The 24,779-nt window shown below is 56.4% G+C and overlaps 1 protein-coding gene across 2 annotated transcripts in view; it reads right to left on the bottom strand.

The window, feature by feature from the left end:
- The window catches only part of COL15A1 (collagen type XV alpha 1 chain), a 104,083-nt gene that overhangs the window by 29,338 nt on the left and 49,966 nt on the right, over window positions 1–24,779 (bottom strand). The window contains exons 6-17 of one of the 2 annotated variants that reach the window (XM_075560211.1): window positions 22,402–22,546; window positions 17,790–17,902; window positions 14,350–14,496; window positions 13,049–13,207; window positions 12,135–12,269; window positions 11,567–11,704; window positions 4,940–5,038; window positions 4,483–4,608; window positions 3,884–3,946; window positions 769–804; window positions 336–476; window positions 130–198 (exon numbers count right to left, since the gene is read on the bottom strand). In XM_075560211.1, the coding sequence (XP_075416326.1) occupies window positions 130–198; window positions 336–476; window positions 769–804; window positions 3,884–3,946; window positions 4,483–4,608; window positions 4,940–5,038; window positions 11,567–11,704; window positions 12,135–12,269; window positions 13,049–13,207; window positions 14,350–14,496; window positions 17,790–17,902; window positions 22,402–22,546 (1,371 nt within the window). The remainder of the gene's footprint in view (window positions 1–129; window positions 199–335; window positions 477–768; window positions 805–3,883; window positions 3,947–4,482; window positions 4,609–4,939; window positions 5,039–11,566; window positions 11,705–12,134; window positions 12,270–13,048; window positions 13,208–14,349; window positions 14,497–17,789; window positions 17,903–22,401; window positions 22,547–24,779) is intronic. The other variant, XM_075560212.1, reaches the window with a different exon arrangement.

The raw sequence follows: 24,779 nt of genomic DNA, 5'->3' as shown, positions 1-24,779 counted from the left end.
GCCCCTGCTCCCTCCCCAGCCACTCCCCCAGCAGACCAGGCCCAGGTAGGGGTCCTGGGTCCCCTCACTCCATGTGACACTGTGACGGTACAACCATTCTCCCAATGGAAATTCCAAAAATCAACCCACACTTGATGCTGTTGGTCTGGGGATTCTGGGTTCACTCCAGAGCCTGGTGTTCCCAGAGCCCTCGCTGTCCTGGGGAAGGGCAAGGAAGGACAGATCAGGGCCAGCCCCCGTGTCCTGGGCGCTGGGGGCCCAGTGGAGAAGGAGGGCCGTGCCATCCTCAACCCAGCCTCCCGTGCAGCAGCTGAGAGTGGACACGCTTCTTTTACCTCAAATCCAAGGCCGACTTCACAGGCAGGGCCTGGGGGTCCAGGTGGCCCGGGGGGCCCTGGGGGACCCATGACCCCTGGAGTGCCAACTTCTCCGTTCTTGCCTGGGAGTCCTGGCAAACCTCTGTTGCCAGGGTCACCCTGTAAGCAAGAGGACATGCTGGTCATCCAGGCCTGCGCTTACTCTGGGTCTTTGAAGGGAATGGGCTGAGCTGTCTCTGCCCTGGGATGCTTCCTGGGACAGAGCAGCAGCTTCCTGGGACAGTGAGCTGCTCGGAGCCCGGGCAGTGGTGGGAGGGGCTGAGGAAGGGAGAACTCTCCAAGGGACTGTGCCCCGCTGTGAGACCTCCGTGGAGAAGCCCCTGAAAGTCCAATGGTCGTCAACCAGGGAGAGGAGTGGGTCACCCAAGAGGGGGAGGCTGTCATGTCTTACCTTTTCACCAACTGAACCATTGGGCCCTCGTGGTCCCTGAAACAGAAAAACCCAAAGCCAATTAACATAGCTCTCCTCAAACGCCCTGCCATCAAGCCCAGTTGTCGGGTTCGTAGCGACACCACTGTGTGGGGTTTCAGAGCTGCCCGTCTTTACGGGAGCAGTCAGCCTCGTTCTCTTCCTGAGGAGTGGCTGGTGGGTTTGAACCTTGCAGCTAGCCGTCCAGCCTGCAGGCCCATGGGGGCTCCTTAATGCACAGCCCTGGGTGTGCGTCATTCAGACCCAGCTCAGAGGGAGGAAGATGCAGCCTCGTGGATTCTACAGCAGCACGCTGGGAGATGGGATCCTGCCCTGCTGTTGGCTGGTCTAGGCTTGCTTCTTCTAGATAGTTCATGTGAGTAGGACGAAATATCATACAATCTTTATGGTTTCATTTTTGGGGCGGATTCATTTCTCTCAGCGTAACTTCAAGGTCTACTCGTGCTGTAACCTGGATGAAGGTTTACTGTGTTGAAGGCGGGGTTCTATTGCACGGTGTACATATACCGCATTCTAGGGATATGCTGAAAGGATGGAAAGCGGGGATCCAGACAGGTCCTTGTACATCCATGTTGGTCCCAGCATTATCCACAAGATCCCTGTGGCAGTTACAGAATTTCATGTCAACTTGATAAATAAGCATAGGGGTGGTCTAGCTTGTCAAGCAGGCACAGCCTGATGATGCCTCCTTGTGGGTGTGGCCTGCTCATGAGGATTCTGGGAGTTTTCCTCTCTTCTTCCCTGGAGACGGCACACACTTCTGTCTCGCCTTCCTGTTGACAAGCTGCACGGAGCCACGCTGATGGCAACCAGAGCCCTGGAGATGTGTCCATGGCCATTGGATCCACTGGACTTTCCACCCACTGGCTGGTGATCTTCCTGCACCCAGCATCATTGCGTGCGCTGCGTGAGTCTGAAGAGGAATTCATAGGCTAATATTGGACTTAGGGCTTGATCTGGAGTGGGCTGGGATGTTTTATTGATGCATCATTACTTCTTGATATCGAGTTCGCTCTTACACCTCCAGGAGTGTCTCTAGTCAACCTGGCTTCGCACAAAGATGGTAAACCACCCACGTGACCCTCGGCGAAGGCACCGTCAACAGAGCCCGGTCCCGAGATGCCACAGGTCAGGATGCAGCTGCTTTCTCTACCCGACATCCAGGTCCTCGACCTTGGCTTATGGGTGACTTTTCACACTGTCACGTGCAAGGCTCCTCTTAAGCTCCACGCAGACAGAAATGCCGTTTCCCGCACCCTTCAGGAATCTGTTTCTACTTGACGAGGAAGCAATTGAGCAGAACCCCCCCACCCAAGTGAGCCCACTAACCCCCTGGTCATCGAGCCGATGCTGACGCGTGGTGACCCGCAAGCGTCCGAGAAGAACTGCGCTCAAAGTGGTTGCGACGGGTCAGAGGCCCATCACTGGGCCTTTCTTCCGGGATCCCGTGTTGAAGAACTGGAGCTGCTTAGCCACGGCATCGCCTAAGGACTCCCAAGGAAGCTCACATACACACCCAACTGGCACAGAAGATTTCCGAAACCAACCCGCACGCGTGTGGCTCGCCTCCCACCTTCCCCTGGGCAGGGCTGGGCTGCCGGAGGATGTGGCTGTGGGTAGTTTTAAGATCAAGGTCTGGTGCGTGGGAGGAGGGAGGGGACGGGGAGGGGGAGTGGGGGAGAAGCACAGGTTCCTGCCAAGTTTAAATTCGAGTGAAACGGTGTGTGTCTCAGACCATTCCCGCCTCCTCTTCTGAGAAATAATCTTCTAGGAAAACCAGGTTTGCGCTCCGGGGACAACAAGCACGCGAGGGCACACAGAACTGGGAGTGGCAGCGCAGGCCCGGGTGGCGTGTCGGCAGTCGGCACTGTTCACCGGGCTGGGTGCCCAGAAAACTCCCACCCGCACCCCAGAGGGCAGGAAGGGACCCTCCCCACAGAATCTCAGTCTAACTCCAGCCTGTTCCCAGCACGAGGCTCACGGTATTGCTATGGTCCCCTTCCAGCGGACCGGGGCCTGCCACTGGCCCGTCTCCCCCTCGCAGCGGGCCCAGAAAAGGAAGGGATTCAATAGGAGTTTTAAAATCAAGGGAGCGTTGCCCGTTCATCAAGCACTCATCTCAGGGTTTTGCCGGGCTGGGATGCTGGGGGTGGGGGGTGGGGGGGTGGGGGGGTGGGGGGGGAAGGTGCAGACAGGTAAGCTAACAGTGTTTGTGCATGCCACAGCCCAGGAGGGGTCCCTGCAGAATAAACACTGTGCTGAGGGAGTTTGGAGGGGGGAGGTATTTTCTACTCCTCAGCAGGCAGGGAGAGCTTCCCAGAGGAAGCCCGGAGCTGGGCCTGGAGGAGGAAGAGAGGGGAGGGTCGCTCCATCCAGCAGGCCAGAGCATGGGGCGGGGCTGCCTTGGGGGCTTGGAGGTCGCTGCAGGCAGACCAGGCAGATGGGCGAGGACCCTGGAAGCCTGTGTGTAAGTGACGTTACTAGGGGTGCCGTGGGACCCTGGGCTTCTGCTAAGCATGATGGGAAAGCTGCCGACAGGTAGCAGTGAGGATAGCCCAACAGGACGAACTCAGTCAGCACCATGAGATGGCCGGTGTGCAGAAGGAGCAACTGCAGGTGTTCCGTCCCTCGGACTCTGTCTGGCAGGCCAAGGGGATATTTTCCCCAGGGAGAGGGCAGGGCCTGATGACAAGCATGCTGTAGGCGGGGACAGGGCATCGGGTGGAGAGAGCGGAAGCTGGTTGGAGAAAAAGGGAGGTGGAGCAGGGCCCTGAGCAAATGAGCGGGTGGCAGTCTGAGGGGAGCCCTGGCCAGTGGCCAGAAGTGGTGGGTAAGGGAGACGGAGGAGGACCAGAGAGCTCTGTTTTTGAGCCCAGGTCACTGGGGCGGTGGTGGTGTGCACTCTGCAGCAGGAACAGGCCAGAAGTGGGCAGAGGAGGTGCGGAGTTCAGTGGTGGGTGCAGTGAGCCTAGTCTGGGGCTGAGCAGGGGGCCGGGGGCTATCAGACCTGGCAGTTGGGGAGAGGATGGGGAGGCCCAGCAGCTTCCCAGAGTTGAACCCTTCCACCTTCTGGTACCTTTTCTCCCTTCATCCCAGGAAGTCCAGAGGTTCCATCGACTCCAGGTTCTCCCTCCGGGCCCTGGGGAACATCAGCAACAGTCAGTTTACAATGGCCTGGGTAAGAATAAGCCAGCAACACCCGGGGGAAGGGGGAGAAAAAGGGGGATAGGATGGGGATGATCCCATGGTGAGGCCAGCAGGGTCTAAGGCCTTAGGCCCACCTCCACGGAAGCCAGTCCTGGACCACAGTGTGGCCACCCCTGGACAGGGACTGTCCCTCTCTGAGCCACACTTTCTCCCCAGTGGGTGAGTGGACAGGAGAGTCTCCGAGAGTCTCCAGCCCAGGCCCAGGCCCAGCACTGATGGATAGCCTGGGACTCTACATGGCCCACCATGGCCTGCATTTCCTCTACGGAGGAAGGGGCAGCAGCCGAGGCCTTCCTGGGGTCACTTCTCAGCTCACTCAACCAGGAGTACTTGTACTTGCAAATGTTAGCTGGCTCCTCCTCCCCTGCCACCAACCTCAGCCAGTGCCAGGCCTGCAGATCGTGCAACCCAGCCTGGATACAAGCAGCCCCGTGGCCACAGGGATGGGACGGGACCTCAGAAACTCACCGGGGGCCCAGGTTTACCAGCAGGTCCATCTTCACCAGGAGGTCCGGGTGGGCCCAAGAAAACATCAGCTCCTGGTGTCCCAGGAGTCCCGGGAGAGCCGGGTGGGCCCGGTGGGCCTGGGGGACCCTGTGAGAAGTGGTGAGGGGACAAAGAGGGGATGCAGTTATACTGAGCATGCATGTTCTCAGCAAATGGGAAGCAGCACTTGGCTCAAAGGAAGACCTGGAGGTGAGTGAGGTGGGGAGTCTGGGGCAGAGATGCCAGCTGCAGCCGGAGAAGGAGGAGCCCTAGCGGGGGTATTCAGAGAGGGGCAGGGGCCAGGGAGGCCAGAGGGCCCACAAAAAAGGAGGCAGGGGGAAAAAGAGCAACTGGTGACTTTGAACCACCCACCTTGCAGTTAGCAGCCCAATACTGAAGCCATGGTGCCAACAGGGGTCCTTTGAGCTATCATACTCACTCTTAACAGGTCCTCACTGTGCACCGGGTCACCAGAGCCAGAGCCGAAATCCAGGTTGGAGCTCCCGGCCAGGCCAGAGCCCTCAAGCTCCACTCCCACCTGGAGAGAGAACATTCCCCACAGCTTGCTTGTGGCTGCCACTCTTCCAGGGACAGCTCTGCTCACGGTCTCTCCTGGGCGATGGAGCTTTGTGACACTCTCCGCCTTGTCTCCAGCTCCTCTCTCCGGCCAGTGCTCTCCTGTCCACACCCCTGCCTCCTTTCCTGCCTTTCAAAACCAGACCCATCCTCCAGCCCAGTTCCAGGGCCATTTCCTCCACCCAGTACCTCAATTCCAGGTGGCCTTCCCCCTCCTCCTCCTCCTCCTCCTCTGTGTCTCCACGGGCCCCTGCTGAATCTGATGCTGTGGCCGTAGGATTTGTCAGTCTGTCTAGACTGGAATACCTCAAAACAAGGCCCAATCCTGAGCCACTCTGGGTGCCCAGGGCCCAGCACCAGCCCGGGCCCAAGAAAGTACTCAGTGCACCCTTGTTGAATGGCATCAGATTCTCCCTTGTTGAATGGCATCAGAAATACCTTCCTAGTGCCTCCCTCATAAAGACAGAAGCAGCGAACGACAAACCTCACGGTCATCAAGTGGGTGCGACTCATAGGGACCCTAGAGGACAGGGCAGAACTGCCCCTGCAAGTTTTGGAGACTGTTAAGTGTTTACTCGGCTCTCTCTCCCAAGGAGCCGCTGGTGGTCTTGAACTGCCGGCCTTGAGGATTGCCGGCCAGCACATACCCACACCACCCCACTGATTAAGTGACGGAAAGTGTGTGCATTGAGCACCGTTGAGAGGCTGGGGTATGACCAGGCACAGGGAGGTCCCGTGGGTGCACCTGCATGACATTCACATTGGCAGGGAGGCGCCAAGACAGAGGGGATGACCGAGGTCGCTCTGGTAGGCTCTGTGGGTTTGGGTTGCTCACTCGATGCGGTGGGGGAGGGAGCAGGACCACTTGCGAAAGTCTCCTGGTTTCTCTCTTGGAAACCAGGTAGATCTGCACCCACCAAACACTCTGTGGGAGAAAGACGAGGCTCTTTGCCCCTTGAAGATTTACAGCCTCACAAACCCATACGACCAGTCTGCTCTCTGCCCTATCGGGTTGCTCTGGCAGCAGCGGGCAGTGGTGGGAAAAGCAGGCAGACGAGTGTCCTTGGCCAGGTGGTGAGAAGAGACAAGGTCACAGCCCCAGGGATCTGTATGATTCTCCCAGACTCTCGGTTACAGCTCTGCGGGGCTCAGGGCCCTTGCTGCTCCTAGAAGACCTGACCAAGTGAACTCCAAATACAATGCTCAGGGCACTCGGGAGGGAGCCAGGGTGTCCTCTGGAACGGCCACAGCATGGAGCTTTGCTCCTTTGGGCCACCCTGTCCTTTCCGCCCCACGCACCCTCTTTGAGTCTAAATGGGACGGTGAGCTTAAAACACGGCCTGCAAGTGTGCGGGCCAGGGAGCTGCCAAGCTCTCTTAATGCTCTCTGGTGTGCTGAGAGGGGGTGTTGCCCTGCCCCCCTCCACCATGTGCCTGGCAGGTAACAGGCTCCCCGCTAACTCTTAGCCTAATGATCGTGGAAAGACTCCGGCAGCGGAAGCCGCACAGACCGCTGTTCCAGCTTACTAGATGTGTTCCACAGACACAGGAGTCAACACGCATGGCTTCACTTGAAGGACAAAGTCCCTCTTCTGATCGCCCCCAAATTCTAAGGCTGGAGAGTCCTCCGTTTACAAGGGGCTGACTCACGTACAATCTGTCGTTATGAGCCAGCCCCCACCAAGCCCGTTACAGACAGGCCTCGGAGACCCCATGGCTCCCGTTCCAGCCTCCATGATAAAGCCAACACCACAGTCAGGCAAGCCGCACAGCTTCCTGGGCCCCGGTGCAGACCAGAGTTCTGTCGACGCTACACTGAGTGGTCCACTGGGAAAAGGCTTGAGACACTGAGAGAATGACCAGAGTGGAACACGGAGACGCAAAGTGAGCCAAGCTGTTGGAAAAATAGAGCCAACAGACTAGCTTGATGCTGGGTGCCCAAACCTCCACGTTGAAAATCCTAATATCTGTGACTCCCAATACACAGAGGTGAGCCTGCGCATTAAAAATTGAAGGTAAAGACAGCAGTTTAACATAACAGACCATGGTACTTTGTGACCCATATCAAAACACGATTATGACAAACATTAATAGTAGCCTTGTATGTCCAGGAGTGTCTCTTTAAGTTGTTCATTGTACAGAAAGGTACACGCTATACAAAGACCAGCATTGGCCTGACATTAGATGCGATCCATCCCTAACTGCCCAGGCTGAGGAAGAGAACTGGCTCGTGATCCCAGGAAAACCTATGTTCTGGCCTGTGCTTAGAAATGGAATGCCCTCGCCTGGGCCACCGCAGGCTTGGATGACCAGTTCCCTGCTTGTGTCTGAAGACCGGTGGCTGGAGACAGCGCAAAGAGCAAGGGCAGAAAATCCAGAGCCCAAGACTCTCAACTCCCTTGGGAGCTGTGTGACCTTGGGCGGAGCCCTAGACTGTCCTGGGCCCCAACTGCAAAATGAAAAGTAACCCTAGAAAGGGAATCCATTGAGCGAGTCCTAGGAGTGAGGTGAAGCCACCCTGTGTCAACCCAGTTAATCCTCACCCCCCCCCCCCCCGCCCCACCGCAAGAGGCACAAACACTGCCGGGAAGAGCCGCATCTGAGACCCTTGTACACGGTGGAGGGAGAGCCGTCGTCTGAAGTGTGCGTGCACTGCAGTGGGGGTGTGGGGGTTTGGGGAGGGTGAAGTCATGTGGTGAAGACTGAGGCAGAGCCTGACCAGATCTTTGTCCCATCCACCAGGCCATATGCTCTGGGTGACCCTGGGATTCCAGGTGAGCCTAGCGCTGTCCCACCGTGGGTGCTCTCTCTCATGGTGGTTTCTACTGGTCTTTATACCAGCTGCCCGGGACTTGAAGCATCTTGCTCATCAATGTCTCCTGAGAAGTGCAGCCTGATCTTTACTAGTGCCGTCCCGAAGGGAAGGATGAACTGTGTGTGTGTTTCTGTCTGTCTGCCTGTCTCTCCTAGAGTTTCCTCAAAAACCTCTAAGCCCCCAAGGTGAAAAAGGCCATGGCCATGTGCCTATTCAGGACCTAACAACCACCCACAATTCCACCGCTTCAAAGCAACAACTAGGAGCATTCCGGGTGCTTTGTTCTCACCCTTTTGCATATGTGCATTATGAAATCGTCAAGACCATGCAAGACACACAAGTTTATAATCAGCTTGTTTCACTTAGCATGATCATGGCATGATCCTGCCTCCAGCAGGATCTACTCCCAGTCAATGCGGGCCAACGAGTCAGCCATGATCCACCGGGGCTCCTTAGGATTTTAGTATCTGGTCAGTATTGCATTGTGCGAATGGACTTCCCAACTCAGCCATTGTCCCTATTGTCCTCCCATTGATCCCGACTTTTCCCCGTTATAGCCAACACTGAGATGAACGTCTGTGCACCGTACAGGAAGGCTTCGCACATATCAGATCTAGACCAGATGTTTTGGGATTAACTCTATGTGGTTTTTAAGACTGTCAGTCTACATATATGTCGACAAAGAGTTTCCCAGAAAGAGCAAAGCAATCCCTCTGCCCACTGGCCCAGCTTGTCGGGCGCCAATTTCTCAGAGCAGAAAACACAAAAGATCTGAGGGCAAGGCACCCGGTTTGTTCAACGGACGAATGGCAGGAAGAGAAAAGGCAGGCGAGGGGCAATCGTGATTTAAAAATCAAGGGACATACCAACTCAACCTGTGTCGTTCTTATCTGGAGTACAGTGGTGCACATACTAACCATCAAAGGCTTTTAAACAAACAAACAAACAACCAGCCCAGGTATCGGATGATTTGAGTGAGCCCGACCAGTTCCGTAGCGGTCGAACCCCTTTGGACTCACAGAGACCCCACAGGACAGTCGAACAGCACCACAGTGTTCCTAAAGCAGACTGCCGCATGGTTCTGCAACAGAGCTGCTGGTGCAGAAACTGGTGCCCTTTAGGTGAGCAGAGGTGCTAACCCTGTGTCACAAGGGCTCTCTTGCTGGGAGGGGACCCTGGTTCACTTTGTTAAATGGGTGATGTCATGGTGGGGGTCGCGGGGAGAGGTCTCAGGTCAACCTCTTAGCAACATATGAGAGCAATGATAGGGGTTGATGTTAAAGACGATTCCAGTCTTTTCCTCTGAGAGAGACAGATATATGGATAGACAGATGGAGAACCTGCCGTAGGGGACAGAACAGATGACAAAAGACTGGCCAAGCATCGATGACTGTTCCAAGTGGGTGATGGGAATGTGGATCACGTTTTATGTTCTGAGTCCTTGCGTGTCCTTTCAGCATTCCCGTAACATAGTGTTAGAGAGGAGGATGGGGCTACCTAAATGCGCATTGCCAGCACCCATGGGGGAGGCTTGGTCCTTGTTTTCTGCATTTATAAACCTTGGTGCGAAGAGCAGACAAGAGTGGGGCTTCACTGAAGAGGTCACACACAATGTGTACGATGGGGCCGCAGGCACAGGGCTAGTCCAAAGGGACCCAGAGCTGGCACCCACTGGATTACCCCGGAGCCTCAGCCCTGCCCAGGCATCTCAACAACTGGTCTGAGATGGGGCCCAGACACCTGCCCTGTCCAAAGCTTCCCAGGCTTGTATCATGTGCAGTCAGGTTACAAAGCTGAGTTCTTATCCCAATCCCTCTCTCAGACAGTGGTCCTGACGCCCAGGTAACATCCCGAGCCAAGGGCATTCCAGGAGCAGAATTCTCCCTATGGGACTCCTGACGCCACACCAATCACCCACGTACTTAACACCAGAGGGGGTAGGTGGGGCCAAATCAAACAAAAGGTGTCTGCTCACACACAGCTTCTGCATCTCCTGTCCCACCTGGACTGTGAGTTCCGTGGGGGTGGGAATGAGGTCATCCTCATCTGTCTCCAGTTCCAGACTGAGCCCCTGAGCTGATGCCCCACTTTGTGAATTCCCTAGGAGGGAGGACTAGGCCCTAGTACGTTTCTGTTTCCCCGTGCCTGTGCCGAGGACCCTGAGTTGTACCCCCAGTCCATGAGCGGAACAGCACATGGATGCTGTTGGGGTGTTTGCGACTCACCGCCATCCGACCACAACAGAACCAAACGCCACCCAGCCCTGCCCATTCTTGCCATTGCCGCCACGTTTCTGCTCTCTGCTGCAGCCACGGCGTCCATCCAGCTCAGCAAAGGTCTTCCTCTTTTTGCTGCCCTTCTACTTTACCAACCCGTGATGCCCTCCTTCTCCAGGGACTGGTTCCTCCCAACCATGTGCCAAGCACACGAGGCAGAGTCTCGCCATCCGCTCTTCCAACGGGCAGTCTGGCGGCATGTCTTCCAAGACTGACGTGTTTGTTCCTTTGGCAGTCCACGGCGCTTTCACCAGTCTTCGCCAGCACCATAATGCAAACGCACCGATCCTACGTCGGTCTTCCTCTATTCCACGGCCAACTCTCATGTGTTCAACAAATGTGTGGACAGCTCTTAATAGCCAGATGGTTAAAAAAAACCAAGCCAAACCCCGGGCCACACAACTGGGAGCAACCCCTGAGACATGGGGAAAGCCTCTGAGGCAATAGGAATTCTGGGGTCCTCCTCACTCCTCTTTGGAGACGTTGTCAGGGAGACCAGTCCCTGGAGAAAGACAGCGTGCTTGGTGAAGTAGAGGTGGGGTGAAAACGAGGAAGGCCCTTGACGAGGTGGACTGACACAGTGGCGGCATCGCTGGGCTCACATGAAGGATGGCGTGGGACCAGGTCCTATTTCATCCTGTTGTCCATCGGGCGGCTCTGGGCTGGACCTGACTCAATGGCTCCTAACAACCACAATCTCACTCCTCGGTCCGGAGCCTCCAGACCCACCGCAGCGAGTAGCTTAGGTCCTGGTTTTCAAAGCGTGTGTGACCAAGTGCGACTCAGGGAGCTGATTCCATACACCGATGGACTGCCTCCCTGTAAAATACTGACGGCCAAAGGGCAAACCCATCCCCCAGTTCACGCAAGCCCACCCTGAGCCCCAGCCCCGGCTTTCCTGTTTCTGGAAGAACAAGAGAGACTTAGCATGGAGACAAGCCCTGTGTGCAGGGCTTTCCAACGTGCCTGCTGCACCTCGATTTGACCTCTGCCCTCTCCCACAGATGGGGAACCGAGGCCCAGAGCCATGCAAGAAGCTGCTTCCAGCCCAGACTCAGAGAGGCAGCCCCCAGCCTCTCCGCCCAGTGCGAGTCCTGCCAAGCCAATCTCCAGGCCGCTGCGTGCTCAGGCCAGGAACCTTGGGCGCTGTGCCTGACGCACACCTTGGGGCGATCTTCCTAGAGCAGGTTCTCGTCACAGTGAGAGACAGGAGAGGGGGCCCCGGGATGTGAAGCCTGCTCACCTAGCTGTCTGCCTCTCATGTCTCCCTCTGCATAGGGCAGCCTGCTGGCGATGGGTTCTGCTGGCCAAAGGCCCCCACTGCACTTGGTAGCCCCACATGAAAGCCCGCCGCTAAGGAAGCCGGTCAGGCCCCACACCCAGTTCTTCCGGCCACTTACTGGAGTGACTGTGCGCTCAGGAGCCGCCGTGGGGACGGGGAGCGGAGGCCCAAGGGGCGGCGCACTGCCGGACTGGTCTTCCCACGTAGTGGTCAGGGCCTGGTCCGTGGTTGCAGATGGAGCTCCGTCGTCAGGACCCTGGGAAGAAGACCAGCATGGAGAGCCGGTCACCTAACCCACCAACCCACTGCCACAAAGTCTGTTCCGTCTCATAGCTGACCACCAAGCAATCATCAGTGCTAGTCCCATCCAAAACACTCTGACCCACATGCTTGTTTCTCCCAACAGGGTCTCAGGACCACCGGCTCCCACATCCCTCCTGCAATGAGCGTCTCCCCCAAGGCTCACTCCCCACCCCCAGCAAGGAAGGCTGCTCTGACTACCGGGAAGGGGGTGAGGACAGACACCAAGCCAGGATGCCCTCTGTCCTGCTCTGGGCTTGGAGGCCTGCTGCCCTCAAGTGGGCGGAACATACCCCCAGGAAGGCCGGGAGTTGGTCCGCTCCACGGTGCCGGCCTCTCCCTCCCGTGAGTCAGGCAGAGGCAGAGAGGGCCCGAGGTGGACTTACTGAAGCGCTGTCTCCTCCAGGAACTGTTGTGGGCGTCGGGAGGGCCAGCCCGTCCGTGGGGGCCCTGCTGGCCTCCTCCGCAGTGCTGAGTGGCACTTCTGCAGTGGCTGCCCCACTTCCTTCACTCTCTGGACCCTGAAATGCAATCGATGTGTGGGACAATGCCACTTCACCCACGTCCCAGGGCCAGCGACCTTGAGGCCGTGGGTGTGGGGCTGCAGGGTGCCCAGGCCTGTGGACACCGGGCAACTGCCGTCTGTCTGTACAGCTCTCCCTCTCATCCACCGCTGTCTCAGCCCCGCCAAGTCCTGGGAGCCCGGGGTTAAAATGCGGCCCTCACGCCACCCGGCCCAGCGCCCCTGAGTGCCGGCCCGCACATCTCTGCCTCCTTGGATACAGGTCCAGGAGCTGAATGCTGTCCATCCCCACAGGTGGCCCTTCCCTTTCCAGACCGCAGCTCCTCGAGGTCTGGTTTCTATTCGGCTAAGACACGGGGACCCACTGGGGCCTGGTGCGGGGAGGGGAGGGGAGGGAGGTGAAGAGGCGGTGGAGCAGGAGAGGGTGAGTAAGGGGAGGGGGACAGAAAGAGGAGGATGACAGTAACAGTAACGAAGAGGATGGCTGTGACCACTCTATTCATGGACCCAACCTGCACACTGGCCAGAGCTGTGAGCTGGATGCCCCTCCCACTGTACCGTGGCCCTCCCCCAGAAGGACATCAGGTGAGGGGCTGCCTGGACAGGCCTAGGTGGGCCTGGTAACAGGAGTTCACATGATCCCCATGGTGGCCTGCTATCCCCTCCTCCACACACTCTCTCAGCCAAGACTCACGGAGCCTCTGCCGTCTGCCAGGGAGGAAGGCCGGGGCTGCTGGCAGCCACACGCTCCATCTCCCAGCCGCTGACGCTCCTTACCGGGGTAGCCTCCTCCCCGAGGATCTTGGCGGTGGACACGGAGGGGGCTGGTCCCTGGGTAGACACACTGCCAGCCTCAGCCTCTTCCCCAGTGGTGCTGACAGATACCTCGGCCTCCCCTGCCGTGGTGGCTGCTAAACTGCCTTCGTTATCTGGAGCCTGGAAAGAAAGCCACCGGGAGGGACTGTGTCACTGGACCCGCCACCCTGGCTCCTCAGACAGCACGCTATCGCTCCCTCATCAAAGTTTTCGCACTGCCAAGCCCTCACCTGGCCTCACCCTCAGCCCCCGGGGTGCATTGGTACAGAGCCAGGGCATGGTCGCCCCAGCACCCTGTCAGAGGTTTCTCCTGGCTCCTGCCTGTCACCCTGAGGCTTGTGCTGGGACTCCCAGAATGGGCATCCCCCGAGAGACTTAGCCCCTGTGTGGAACAGAACCCAGGTCCTCGGGCATGCTAACTTTCTCCTTGGGAGCTGTGTGTCCTGGCACCAGCCGAGTGCAGCCTGGTGGCCACCCTTCCCACAGCCCTGAAAGCGCTCTCCCCTGGTCCCTGCAGCCAAGTTTAGAAGTCCAGTGGACACGCGCCAGGCCTTGATGCCTTCACACGGTGGCAGCTTCGGACACAGTTTGCCAGGCCCTTTGCTGTTGCTGGGGGTCACTGAGTGAACTTCGACTCATAGTGACCCAGGCTGCAGAGGAGAATGGTCCCCTGGCCTTCCCAGGCTGCCATCTGTACGAGAGAACATTCTAGTCGTTCCCCCTAACAGATCCCCTACCTCCAGTCTTCCCCATCGTTCACCTTGGTGGTCAAGGGGCTCTCCCCAAACTCTTCCTTGCTCAATATCCCCCAATGGCTCCCCTTTCTGCTGAACATTCCTGTGCTGCCTGCCTTTGTCTCCAGCCCACGATGGTCTTAGCAGCCTCCCTGGCCTCCTCCCATCTTCTTCATGGCCCTAGACTCTGCCCCTGCGGGTCCGTGTGCCTCCTGACCCCAGCTCTGAAGCCCCTCCTTCTGTTTTGACCAGCGGCATCTTTTCCTCGGACTTCCTTGTCCATGAGGCTGGGCCACTGGCCCCTCTTCCGTGGCGCCTGAGCATCCTGGGTTTCTATTACCCCACTAACCATTCTGACCCCAGGAGCCTCCACGAGCCAGCCAGGATCCTGGCACCATGCAGTGCCCATGACCACCCACCTGGTGGGCCAGTCTGTGCCCCTGTCTCCCTGCTCAGAGTCCAGAGAGGCCCTCCTCTACACCAGACTCCCACGAGCATCACCCCCCAGCACCCAGGGCTGATACTTACTGTCGTGACCCTCACTGCTGGCTGCTCGGTGGGCATGGAGGGGGCCAGCTCCCCGCTGCCACTCTCTGCTTCCCAGGTTGTGTTAGTGGGACCCTCGGCCTCGTCAGTTGCCGCTGTTGCTGCTAAGCCTTCTTCAGCACGTGTACCCTGAAAGTGAAGCTAACGTGAGAGACTATGTTGCTGAGCCCACGGTCCTGGGCAGCGTGTCTGTGCCCAGAGAACCAACTACTGGGGCCTGCCCAGTCCAGGGCATTTCTGCGGTGCCTCCACTTCAGGGCAATTTCTTCTTCTTCACTTTTTCTTGTGAACTGGGTAAAGTCAGCTTTACGTTCAACTAGTCACACACATTTCCTTTCTTCCTGTCCCCTACAGTGCCCTCAGCATAGCACCCTGCCCACCCTCCTCCATGTGAGTCCTGAGTCCCTTCCTCCTGCTCTCCTCACCCTCCGAGCTGTGTCCAGACAGTGAAGCTGCCCGTGGACTCGGAACGGCTGGTTATCCTAAGGTCTGCTTACCTGCCTAGTGTCACGGATCCCCTTACACGGTTCCACCCCAGCCCCACAGCAGCACAGATTCACAGGACCATGGAGGCAGGGCAGACCTCCAGGGCACCCAAGTCTGGTGTTTGCCTTCGAGTCTGCTTACATCATCTGTCAACTTGCAAAGGGGCAGAGTCTAGACTGTCAATCAGGCCATAGCCAACAAGGCCTCTGTGTGGGCACGGCCTTCTCTGGAGGATTCTGGGAACTCCTGTCTTCCTCTCTGGAGGTGGGACACATTCTCTCTCTGCTTTATCTTCCTTCTCACAAGCCACATGGAACTACACGGATGCAGCCAGAGTCCTGGAAGTGGAGGAGCCACGTGGAGACCCACGCCAGTGCTGAGGTGTTTCTACCACCACTGGATCCATAAGATTTTCCACTCACTGGTCTGTGACTTTCCTGCATTCAGCATCATTGCATAGCTGTGTGAGTCTGCAGAGGAATGTATAGCTTGGTATTGGACATATGGGGTAATATCGGACTTATGGACTGGATCTGGACTGGGATGTTTTTTCAATATTCAATTGCTCTGGTCTATAATGCTCTTTCTTGTACACATCTGAGCTTCTATGAATGTTTCCCTAGTCCATCCTGACTAACACTTTTGCACAGCCGCCGCCTCCTGAGTCACCCTGTGCCGGGACCAGACGCTGGTACTGGCACATTCTCCTCCACAGTGGGCTTATGCCTGCCTCCCTTGCCAGGCTGTAAGCACAGGGCCAATGCCACTGAGGGGCGGTGCTTCAGAGACAGCAGGCGGTGAGCCGGTCTCCTCAGTCCTCCCCAGACTGGGAGCCACAGCTTCCTCTCTGCCTCCGGGACTCAGCGCCCCGTGGAAAACGCACAGGGAGACTGAAGGCAGCACAGGAAGCAAGACAATGGAAACAGAACAGCTTTGCCAACGGATAGCAACTCTTCCACCTGTCTTCCAGAGCGTGTCTGCTTTATTTACGGAGCCCTGGTGCCATAGTGGCTACCCACTGGGCATTACACGAATCCAAAGGTTCGAAACCATCAGCTTCTCTGAGGGGGAAAGAAGAGGCTTTCTGCTCCAGTAAAGATTTAGACTCAGCAGTTCTACTCCATCCTATGAGCTGCTGAGTTGGAGCAGGCCCAGTGGCCGCGAGTTGGGCTTGGTTTTCCTGTTCTTCACACGCACCCTCCTGCACAAGGCGAGGCTGACCAATTGCATTCCCTTGTCGCGGGTCTCGGCAGGTCCCATAAGGAGCGGGCTATTGAGAGGAGCATTTCTCCCACTTACTGAAACACCCCCAGCCCTACTCCACGTGTTCTCTTCAGTCCCTTATCCCAGACAACAGAGAGAACATGACAGCATGTGATGTTAACTGAGACTCTTGCTGACTCAACTTCAGGTAAAGCCCCGCACCAGCCAACCAACCGAACAAAACCCCGCGGCCATCACATTGGTTTTGAATCAAAGCGACCCTCTATCAGGGTCCCGAGACTGTAAGTCTTTATAGGAATACACAGCTTCATCTTCCTCCTGAAGAGCTGCTGGTAGGTTTGAACAGCCGACCTGTGGTTAACAGCACAATGTCTAACCCACAGTACTAACCAAGCCCTGGGGGATGGGGGAGGAGTGGCAAGTGCTACTCAATAAGCATCCTGCACCCCCACATCCGGTTAGAAGGGGCCAGGGCACTGAACTGGGACCAGCTGAAGGGCGATGAAACTGGGTCGGCCTGAGGTCCTCCACTGGCCGACCTGCACTTTGCATAAAAAAGGACAGGGATTTGTTTGAGGGGTGAGTGCCTGGCGAGTAGGGACACCTTTGAAGACTGATGGTCAACACGCCATGGCTTTTCCCTCCCAGGGCTCCCTGACACACCACTTGGTGAGAGTGGCATATGTCCTTTGGAATTTGGGGGACACGGGACTGGTGCCTGACTCGTGTCAAGGGAAAACAAAGGGAGCCACGCAGAGAGAGAGGCAGGGGGGGAGACCTGCTCTGCAGCTGCTTTACTGGGACAAATACGACACAGTCAAGACACAACTCCTCCTTGAAAGAGGCTGATAACGGCCATGTTGAAACATGGCCCTCTAAACATCCAGAGTCTGGGGAGAAGCCGGGCAGAAGTCAAAGGTCAACCAGGAACCGTCATGCAAGATCCCTGGGGAGAGAACCTCCAAGCCCCCAGGAGAGGAAGTTCTGCCCATTAGGCATCTTCCACACCCAGGCTCCAGAACACAATGGAACCAACCAGCTCCCATGGTGCCTCTTCCCTCCCCGTCCCCAGCCGGGCCAGACCCTGGGCCAGGAGGGAGGTGTCGGTCAGAACCCGGACAGGAACTCCCTGACCACCTTCTCTTCCTTGCTGGAGGTGCCCGGCTTGTGTAGGTGTTTTTGCTGACTTTCTGATCTTACCTTGGACTGGGCTGGACTTTTTCAGGTAGTGGACCGGAGAGCTAGGAGCACTCATGAGGGGACAGGGAGAGAGTGGGCTGACCTCCAGGCTGATAGCAGAGGTCATGGTGACAGAATATACGTGCATGATTTTTGCACCGCACTGTGTCCAGCCTTTCTAAACTTGGCTCTGCAGGTCTCACAGCACACAGTCTGGCAGGGCCGCGTCCTGCAGGTCATCTGGTTCTGAATGGACGGGGCTCCAAGGGCCAAGAGGCTGTGACAGCTTCACAATGGAGCCCGGGGAGGTGGTTACCATGGAGAGGGGCGTGTGAGGGGCCAGGGGCAAGGCTGAGTGGCATCTCCTCCTCCATCTCTGGAGGGCCTCTGGGGACCTGGGACCCCGCCCCATGAGGAAGGAGGTGGCCGTGCCTTCCCGCTACACCACCCCTGGGCTGTCTAACACCAGCCACCGTGAGATAAGCAGACCCGTGTACTCTGGATGGAACGAATGGAATTCACCATTTCCTCACCTTCTCGTTCACGGCACCAAGGAAGGCCCCATCCCCCGAGCCACCGTCCGTTATGGGGTTGCCGTCCACAGTGTGAAACCCGTCCAGGGTGTCATTCAGGATCTCCCCAGACCCTAAAGGAAGCAGGCGTTCTGAAGTCAGTAATGGCAGTTTGCAGTCTTGAGAATGAACATGCTACTTTTATCTACTGACTTGTTAACATGTCCATAATACAGGATTGGGTGGGGAGTGGGGGCGGGGGCAGGGTGAACAAGATGCAGAAAAATACTCTTAAAAAGGTTGTATCGCTGGGGGTTCAGACCACAGGCTCTGGCCCCAATGCGGGGTCTGCGCCCCTCTTTGCTGCTTGCGAGCCACATGCTCTGGGATAGCTGCTCAGCCTGTACCTCGGGCACTTCATTGATACAGCGAATAATAAGGCCTCCGCCTCGCAGGGTCGTTCTGAAGCCGACGCGCTATAAGGAGGTAGCAGGTCAATACAGAGAAGCCACAGAGGCCAGTCTCCAGCATACAGCCAACAATGGGTGTGAATCAACTACACCTCCGCCTCCCTTAGCAACGACCTCGTTATCCGACATCTCACATTTATGCCCGCAGTGAAAAACCTACCATCCGACTAGTTCTGTATCTGACTAAAGACCTATATCAGAAGCCCTGGTGGTATATATAGTGCGTTACGTATGAGTTGGGCTGAGAACCGCAAGGTTGACAGTTTGAAACCACCAGCTGCTCTACAGGAGAAAGATGAGGCGCTTATAGAGTTGTCATGGAAGCGTAAAGGGGCAGTTCTACCTAGTCCTGCAGGGTCACTGTGTGTCGCAGCCAACTCCAGGGCAGTAAGTGAGAGTACGGACACGCATCTGGTAGTAACGCTGGCTGTGACGGTTCAGTTATGTGTCAACTTGGCTGGGCCATGATTTTCAGGGGGTTGGCAGTGTGTAATGAGGTCATTTAGCAGTGATGTGATGATGTCGCCATCCTCCATTTGTGATCTGACATGAAAATCCTCCATTTTTACAGAACACTAATTTTTGCTTAATGCCTTGGTCTTTGGAACCTGGTCATCTTGATGTGCAAGGAATAGGTGTATCATTCTCAGTGGTGATCTGTACATGAGATACATGCCTTATCTTAAATATAGGCAAGTATATATATCAAACCATGCTTAATATTAGCTCTCTCCTCAAGAGGCTATTAGTGGGGAAAGTGGAAGAAACTGTTCTTTCTGGGCATAGATAACGCTGTATGGATTGAATTCTCACTACAAGAACACATGTCGGTTGCAACGTACCAAATTAAAGTGAAGAAAGGGAAAGTGTCCTGTTGGAGATAGGCTCCAGAGGAAACACCAGCTGGACAGGTGAAACACGCCTACAGGAAGCAGGCCCTCTCAAGGGAAACCGCAGACTGCAGAACACGGACTTGTGGAGCGGGACAAACAGCATGACGTTGTCAAAGAACCATGAGATCTGTGAAGTCTACGCCTCAGGTGTCTATCAGATCACACTTCTTCCTCCCGAGAGACCAGCTTCCACTGGGTTCAGGGACATGCACGGCTGGGACACTGGTGACTGCTGGGTGACCTAAGCTGGCCATCCCAGCACTAACCCAGGATTGGCACTAAGAATAAAGGGCTTACGCACATGCTCAATTTGTTATGCTAAGTATCCCAGACACCCTTGCAACAACTCCATTTTTAATTTTTGTGCTTGTACCTGCTGAGAAGAGGACTCAGCAAAGAGCTAAAACAAACCTGTAAGACTGACTACGCAACTGTCCAAACCAGAAATCTTGCCCCAAGAAACACATATCAATTTTGACTAAGGAAATGGCCCTATCAAAACCATTGACTTCTTAAGCTTGGGGAGGCTCTGCTGCCCAGGCCGTGCCTCTCTTTCATGCCCTTATAGAAGCATGGTTGCCTCTCCTGCAGTTTCTATCTATGCACACCAGGACCTTTCTAGTCTTCCAGTGCACACCCATCTCTGCGAACAAGGCTCATACAAGTGTGTGCCCGCTGCAGCCCAGGCTCAGTGCTAAGCACGCCCCAGGGACCCCTCAGTAATCCTCCGAGACCAGCTGTACAAAGGACCCATCTAAGCACCTCACTGACAATTGGGCAGATCCAGGACGGGAGTCGACACTTTTAGCCACTACATTGTCACCACGTAACTCGTGTGTCCTGCTCTGGTCTGCATGTTAACATTCTGTTGCTATTAACCCCACTTTTCAGTGGGGAGTAAAGTCCCACTGAGAGTGAGTGACTGAGGGGGGCTGGGTCCTCTGCGTGCTATACTGATGCCACAGTAAGACCAAGTGACCCAGCACCCAGCCGGCCAACCACTCTCGTCCTCCCTGCTCTGACCACCAGGGGGAGCAGTGCAAGCAGCCACGGAGTCTGGTCTCTGGGAGGAGGAGCACGTTGCTGGGGCGAGGATGGTGTCAGGGGAATTTGGGATAAAATCAATAGTTACTCATCGGGCTGCTAACCTCCAGGTCAGCAGTTCGAAACCACTAGCCACTCCTCGGGAGAAAGGAGAGGCTCTCTACCCCAGTAAAGAGTTATAGTTTTGGAAACCCACTAGGACCGTTCTGCCTACCCTGTAGGGTCACTGTGAGACAGCACTGACTAGATGGTGGTGAGTGAGTTTTTTATCCCCTAGCCAGAGGCCTTTCCTCCAGCACCTAAGCGGTCCACTCAAGAAGAAAGGGAACGTTTCTGTCCACTCGGTTGTTTCCGCTTGCCCTCTTATCTGCCAGATAAGCACTTTGGCTCATCCCAGGGACTAGGCTGGCAGCACTGGGACCTGGGGACCAGCCGACATTTGGCTCTCCTTCCTTCGGACGCACCCCCAGCCTAGGAGAGGCACAAGCCCGGGCCCCCACCGGCCCCTGGCACCTGCACAGAACCTAACTCCCACCGAGCACAGCACTCACTGTGAAAGCCACTTCCACCTCCGGGCCACCTGCGACCTCTCATCTCTCCCAGAGGACCGCTAAGGAATGCAAGATTTGGAATCATGAAACACTTTGTCCCAGGCCTGGAAACCAAGAGGTGGCAGAGCAGGGACATCATCGAAACCACCTCGTCCCGGCTCAGGAGTATTTCCACCTCAGCACGCTGACTGAGGATTTATGGGGACATTATTAAATTATTCTCAATCTCCCTCTATTTAGCACCGTACGCCTCCTCTCTCCCACGGACTTCCCAAGAAGAGATTTTCCAACAGCATTCCTTAACTGATGGCAGAAATGCAAACAATCATCACCTGTGCATATGATATGGGGGCGTGGCAGTGTACAGAAGCACAGGTGGTGAAATTACAGTCCACAGAAGGCTGGCCCCTGAGTGCATGGGCCAGGGGGATCAACTAGAGGGGCAGCACTGAGAGGACCATGTTTCTTTGGTGGTGATTCATATATGGCAACTCAGGGCATTTTATTCTAGCCCAAACCATCACATTACTCCCCCCAGAAAAACACAACAGCAACCACGCCGTCACCCAGTGGGTGACCCCCTGAGCATCAGAGCATCAGAGCAGAACTGTGCTCCGGGGGTTTCCGAGGGCCGAGTTCTCAGAAGGAGATCCACCGGTCTCTCCTCCTCACTTTTCACAGCATGGCCACGTGGGCTCTGACTCACAGCAAGCATCTGGGACAGAGTAGAGCTGTCCCGCGGGGCTTTCCTGGGCTGTCCCCACCACAGGTGCAGGGGACAGCATTCTCTCCTGTGGACCAGCTGGCGGGCTCAGATCACCAGACCAAAAAACCCAAACCCATGGCCATCAAGTCCATCCTGACTCACAGTGACCTCTATGGGGTTTCTGAGGCTCCCTTGGAGCCACGGGTGGGTTTGAACCGCTGATCTCTCAGTTAGCAAGCGAATCCCCACCCAATAGGCATTATATATAAAGTGGCTCCTCCTTGGACTGCTAACTGCAGAGTCAGGAGTTGCTCCACCACCTGCTGCACGGGAGAAAGACAAGGCTTTCTACTCCGGTGCAGAGTTACAGTCTCGGAAACCCACAGGATTCTGAGTCGGCGCGGGCTCCTGGTTTGTTTTGATGTATAAACAGCATGTGTGCATCAAAGTCTCAGCATATAGATAGTTCGGAATTGTGCCTCTTTCGAGTGCTTCCTGGGTCTACGGTAGGGCTGCACATATGAATGAAATAGAATCTGACCAGCCAGGCCCCGTGGTGGTGGGGGGGCCTTGGCTGGAGGAACAGTGCTGTGGAGGGTGAGCTTGCCCCTGGCTCTGCCATGAGCTGTCCTCCAGCCCCTCTGAGAAAGGGCAGAGAGCACAGGCCCAGCCAACTCAGGCCTGGGCACAAGGCAAGCTGCAGCCAGCCTAGGGACAGATCTGCTCTGGATCCCCTGCTGGAGCTACTTCGGTACAGGGGGCAGAGGGACAAGGGGCAAGGGCAGGGGCAGGGGCAGGGTGGCCAGGAGGCCCACATCACCTCTGGCGAGTTGCTTCTCTGTTACTTGACTCCCTGCTCTTGTCATGAAAGGAGGGGAGCAGGAAGTCCTTCCTCAAAGATTCTACATCTACGCACACCACAGAACGCGCGGTGAGAGGCCACGACGTGGGAAGGTGGTGAGGACTTGCCTTGCTCAGAGAGACTGTGCACGAAGCTCAGGTTGGCGGCTTCTGGGGTCTCCTCAGGCACAGGCTCGCCGGACAGCTCCACATCCTCAGAGGGGGGTGAGAGAGTCGGAGGCATGTTGATGGGGTCTGCCTTTGCTGCTTCCGGCTGAAGGGCAGAAACGAGAGCCACGGCATTCAGTTGGCAGGAGAGAAGAATGCTATTTCCAAAGGCAGGTTTAATATCCGCGAGCGCAGGTCAAACCCACAGGAGAAACTAGACCCACCTGCCGTGCACTTGGGCCATGACACCCCCCCACCCCCCGGGCCTGAGGCAGGTGCACGCTTGAGAGAATGAAAAAATACGACTCTACTGACAGTACCATTCTGTTTCTCTCAGCTGAGCTCTGTGACCCCCGCCCCACCTCCCGGCTGACAGAGAGGAGCTGTTAGGGAAGGAGCTGTCAGATGGGAGAATGAATGAATGAATGAATGAATGAACGAACAGAAGGATGAGCAGGCTGGGCTCCAAATTGCAGTAGGACATGGAAGCCAGGGCTGAGCTTGAGGTGGCTGAGCAGAGAGTGGCCGGATCCGGCGATCTGCTCAACAGGTGCTAAATGTGTGGTGTGAGCGAGAAAACCAAGCTTGGTCTTGTTTCCAGGGCTCCTTTGTTATTGCAGCACGTGCAGTACATCCTGACTCACAATAGGAAACGGTTTCTCCGATGGCAGAGTCCAGGTACGATGACCCACCTGGACCAGAATCTCTGGTCCATCAGAACAAGGGGGATCTGTCAAGGGGCCTGTAACTCAGGGGTTATTTTCAAACAGTCATATTGGCATGTGATCCGTGTCTCATGTCATTCAGTGGTTTAAGTGTATTAGGAAGCGTTGGGTCATCAGCACCACCATCAAGTTTAGAACGGTTCCTTCATTCTCGCACTTGTTATCCTTAGCTCCCACGACCCCCCACCTCCCCTGCCACAACCCTGAGGAACTGTTAACCTAGTTATGGTCTCGATAGATTTACCTATCCTGGATTTAACAGAGAGAAAATCATACCAAAAAACCAACAATGACAACCAAACCAGATGCAGAATAACTCTGGGTCTAACGATTCAGTTCTTACAGTCAGATCTGGGTCACCCCCAGCTCTCGGTCTCCCTGCTAAGCTGGGCGTGTCATGGACCCTCACTGAGTCTCCGTGTCTTCCTCTGTAACATGGGGACAGCATGGAGCACCCCAGGGGCAGAAACGCACGGACAGCTCAGCACGGTGCCCCATCCGAGGCAGCTCTCATGAGCGGTCATTCCAAAAAGCCAAACTCACCTCCATCAAGTCGATGCCAACTTATAGTGACCGTATAGGACAGGGTAGAACTGTCCCTGGGGGTTTCTGAGACTGTAACTCTTCACGGAGTAGAAAGCCTGGTCTTTCTCCCAGGAAGCAGCTGGCGGTTGCTAAGGCTGAGGTTGCGCTTAGCAGCCCAGCCCGCAACCAGTGCCCTACCAGGGCTCTGTAGGCTCTCAGATTCTGAAAAGAGGGGGGCTACCATGCAAGGCGAGTGCTTTGTCTTTTTGCTCACCAGCACTTCTGCAAGATGGCAAACACACACGGGGCATCTGCTTTATAGAAACAGCTCTATTGCTCCGAGTACCATCAAGTGTCCAGAGGGGGGTGGACGATGGGAAGCTGCAGAGACTTGGGCCTTGAAGAGTGAGCAGGGTCTCAGAGGACAGAAATTGAGGGAGGGGCCGGGACGAGGAAGGGCATGCCAGTCATTGGGCCCAACACCTTGAATCAATGATGCAGGGAAGCAGGGGACAGAGGCTGGCTCTTTGGTGGGAAGAGGCAGCTTGGGTGAGGGCTATGGCAGGTAATGGGCCAGTGGTGGGCTCTGGAGTTCCCCTTGGCAGCAGCGAGAGCACAGGCCAGGGAAGCTGAGGCCCAGGTCACTGCACCAGGAGGCCAGTGAAGCAGGAACGAGGGCCACGGTGGGCGAGCAGAGGACCAGCACCATCCGGCAGAGGGAGAAGAAGACCAAGGAGGACTGGCCATGTCTCCCAGCTGGAGACACCACCTAGCAGGGCATGTGAGGACTCCTGCCCCGGGCGGGCCCTCTCCTCTCCTCTCCTGGGGAGGCGTGTGAGTGGAAGCCACTCAGCCTGGTGCCAAGGAAGGCCAGGAGAGCCCAGGGTGAGGCTGCTCTCTAAGGCCTTCGGCCGTGGGACAAGGCAGGGTAGCGGGCAACGGCGGGCTGTGTTCTGGCACCAAGTGTGACCGCTGGGTTTCTATGAAATCACAGACTCCGGCTCATCAGCCGCCAGTGTGTTTGGGCAAGCTGCCAGCCAGGCAGCCGAGAGCTCCTGGCCAAGGGCAGGATTCCATTCTGGTGAGCTG

The sequence above is a fragment of the Tenrec ecaudatus genome, chromosome 10 (assembly GCF_050624435.1).
Source record: "Tenrec ecaudatus isolate mTenEca1 chromosome 10, mTenEca1.hap1, whole genome shotgun sequence".
NCBI classification, from domain to species: Eukaryota; Metazoa; Chordata; class Mammalia; order Afrosoricida; family Tenrecidae; genus Tenrec; species Tenrec ecaudatus.
Note: the sequence above shows the minus strand (reverse complement) of the source record. Positions and strands in the feature narration are given on the sequence as shown.